Source organism: Corvus brachyrhynchos, unplaced genomic scaffold (genome assembly GCF_000691975.1).
Source record: "Corvus brachyrhynchos isolate BGI_N302 unplaced genomic scaffold, ASM69197v1 scaffold30, whole genome shotgun sequence".
Classification (NCBI taxonomy): Eukaryota; Metazoa; Chordata; class Aves; order Passeriformes; family Corvidae; genus Corvus; species Corvus brachyrhynchos.
This window is the reverse complement of record NW_008235742.1, coordinates 1333670-1335310: the sequence shown is the minus strand read 5'-3', so window position 1 is coordinate 1335310 and position 1641 is coordinate 1333670. Positions and strand designations below refer to the sequence as shown.

General features: G+C 62.9%; 2 protein-coding genes across 2 annotated transcripts in view; both read right to left on the bottom strand.

Moving 5' to 3' along the window:
* COASY (Coenzyme A synthase) overlaps positions 1–1062 on the bottom strand; it is a 7134-nt gene extending 6072 nt beyond the window's left edge. The window contains exon 1 of the mRNA XM_017746926.1: positions 1–1062. Within this exon, the coding sequence (XP_017602415.1) occupies positions 1–1037 (1037 nt within the window). The 5' untranslated portion in view covers positions 1038–1062.
* NAGLU (N-acetyl-alpha-glucosaminidase) overlaps positions 457–1641 on the bottom strand; it is a gene marked incomplete at its 5' end in the record, with an annotated part of 2637 nt that continues 1452 nt past the window's right edge. The window contains one exon of the mRNA XM_017746920.1: positions 457–1636. Within this exon, the coding sequence (XP_017602409.1) occupies positions 1119–1636 (518 nt within the window). The remainder of the gene's footprint in view (positions 1637–1641) is intronic.

Sequence of the window (1641 nt, the reverse complement as noted above, 5' to 3'; positions counted from 1 at the left end):
CCCAGCCCAATGCCGGAGGAGCAGCCTGTGATCAGCACTGTGGTTCTCTCCATGGCTGGGCAGTGCTGGCCAACGGGGCCAGGCCATTTAAGAGGGCTGGGAAGAGGGTCCCCCCGCCCCACGCCACCGTGTTGTGTCTGCTGCCTTATCTCAAGGCCCCTCCACCCACCTCCCTGTGCATGCCTGGTGCTCCCTGTGCCTTGATCCTCGTGCAGGTGCTGTGATAAAAGACTCTGCTGAGCCAGGACCTCCCTGCCGGAGGAGGTTCTGGGGCACAAGGGGAGCCGCAGCCCTTGGGGATCTGCACCAGACGTGCTTTGCTGTGCCAGGCATTCCGGCTGCCAGGACACATCTGGCAGTGTGTTGTTCTTGCTATGCAGGCTCAGGGCTGAGCTGCTCCTCTGCCCCTGCCATGTTCCACACAGCCCTGTACTAGCAAAAGGAGTTGGGCACACATAGGAGAAGAGAGTCTGTATTTGCTCTGCAGCTGGGCTCTGCCCAAGCCCCAGCTGTGGAAAAGGCCTCAAAAACTCTGTCCTGGGGAGCACAGCCCCAGCAACACTGCAGGCAATGCTGCCAAGTATTTTATGATACAAAAGGCACCAAATGTGGACAAGGCCATGCAGTGCCACGTCCCCACAGGCACCGGGGTCCAGGGCTGCTCTGCCCTCCGCCCAATGCCACCTCCCTGGCTGCTTGTCCCCCATCACTGCCCCTGCTAGCCAGCCAAGGCCCCACAGCAGGGACACATTTGTCCTGTCCCTCTGCAGTGTCCCACCAAGCTTCCAGCTGAGAGCACTGGGACAGCCCAGCTTTCCTGGAACAGGCTCAGGGCAGCTAGGCAGTGCTGAGCACGAAGCGCCGTGCGGGATGGGTCCCTGGGACACAGCCTGGTCCCCATCCATCTGCCAGCCCCTTGTCCACGTGCCAGCCCCTCTTGGGGCACGTCCTGCCCATGTGGGGGAAGTGGGGGGTCCAGGCTGGCTGGGGGCCACCAGGGCTCTGTGCCCCTCTTCCAGTACAGCCAGGACAGCCATCAGGCCAGAAGTCCAGATGGGGGAGGGTGCAGGGGCTCTGTCCACCCTCTCTGGGGGAGGCTCCGGAGGCAGAACCCAAAGTCACGCAGGCCCAGCCAGACTGCGCTGCAGGGCGCTGGGGTAGTATTTGAGGAACAGCTTCCTGGAGATCTCCATCGTATCCCCAGCTGGCACAGCTGGGTAGCGCTTCTTGTTGTAGATGAAGCCTCTCTCCACTTGGAAGACAGCCTGGTTGAACTGGTCCTGGTGGAAGGGGCGGCCTGAGTTGAGGCTCTCCACCAGCACAGAGACGAAGAGGCTCCAGCGCACGCTGTAGTAGTCCAGCACCAGCCCCCCCAGCTGCTTGTTGGCGTAATCCAGAATGTTCCCGCTGGGCCCCCAGAGCGTCACCTGGTTCCGGGCATTCAGCTCATACTGCTCAGCCTCCTGGTCACTGGTGGCCATGGCACGGGCGTTCTCCAGCCAGCGGCCGAGGAGGAAGAGGCTGTGGCTGGAGAGGAGGCTGTCCAGCTCCGGCAGCAGGTCGTACACCAGCACGCCGCCGGCCGTCAGCAGCTCCGACAGCGCGTGGCTCTGGAAGGCCTGGAGGCTGGTTCGGGAGGAG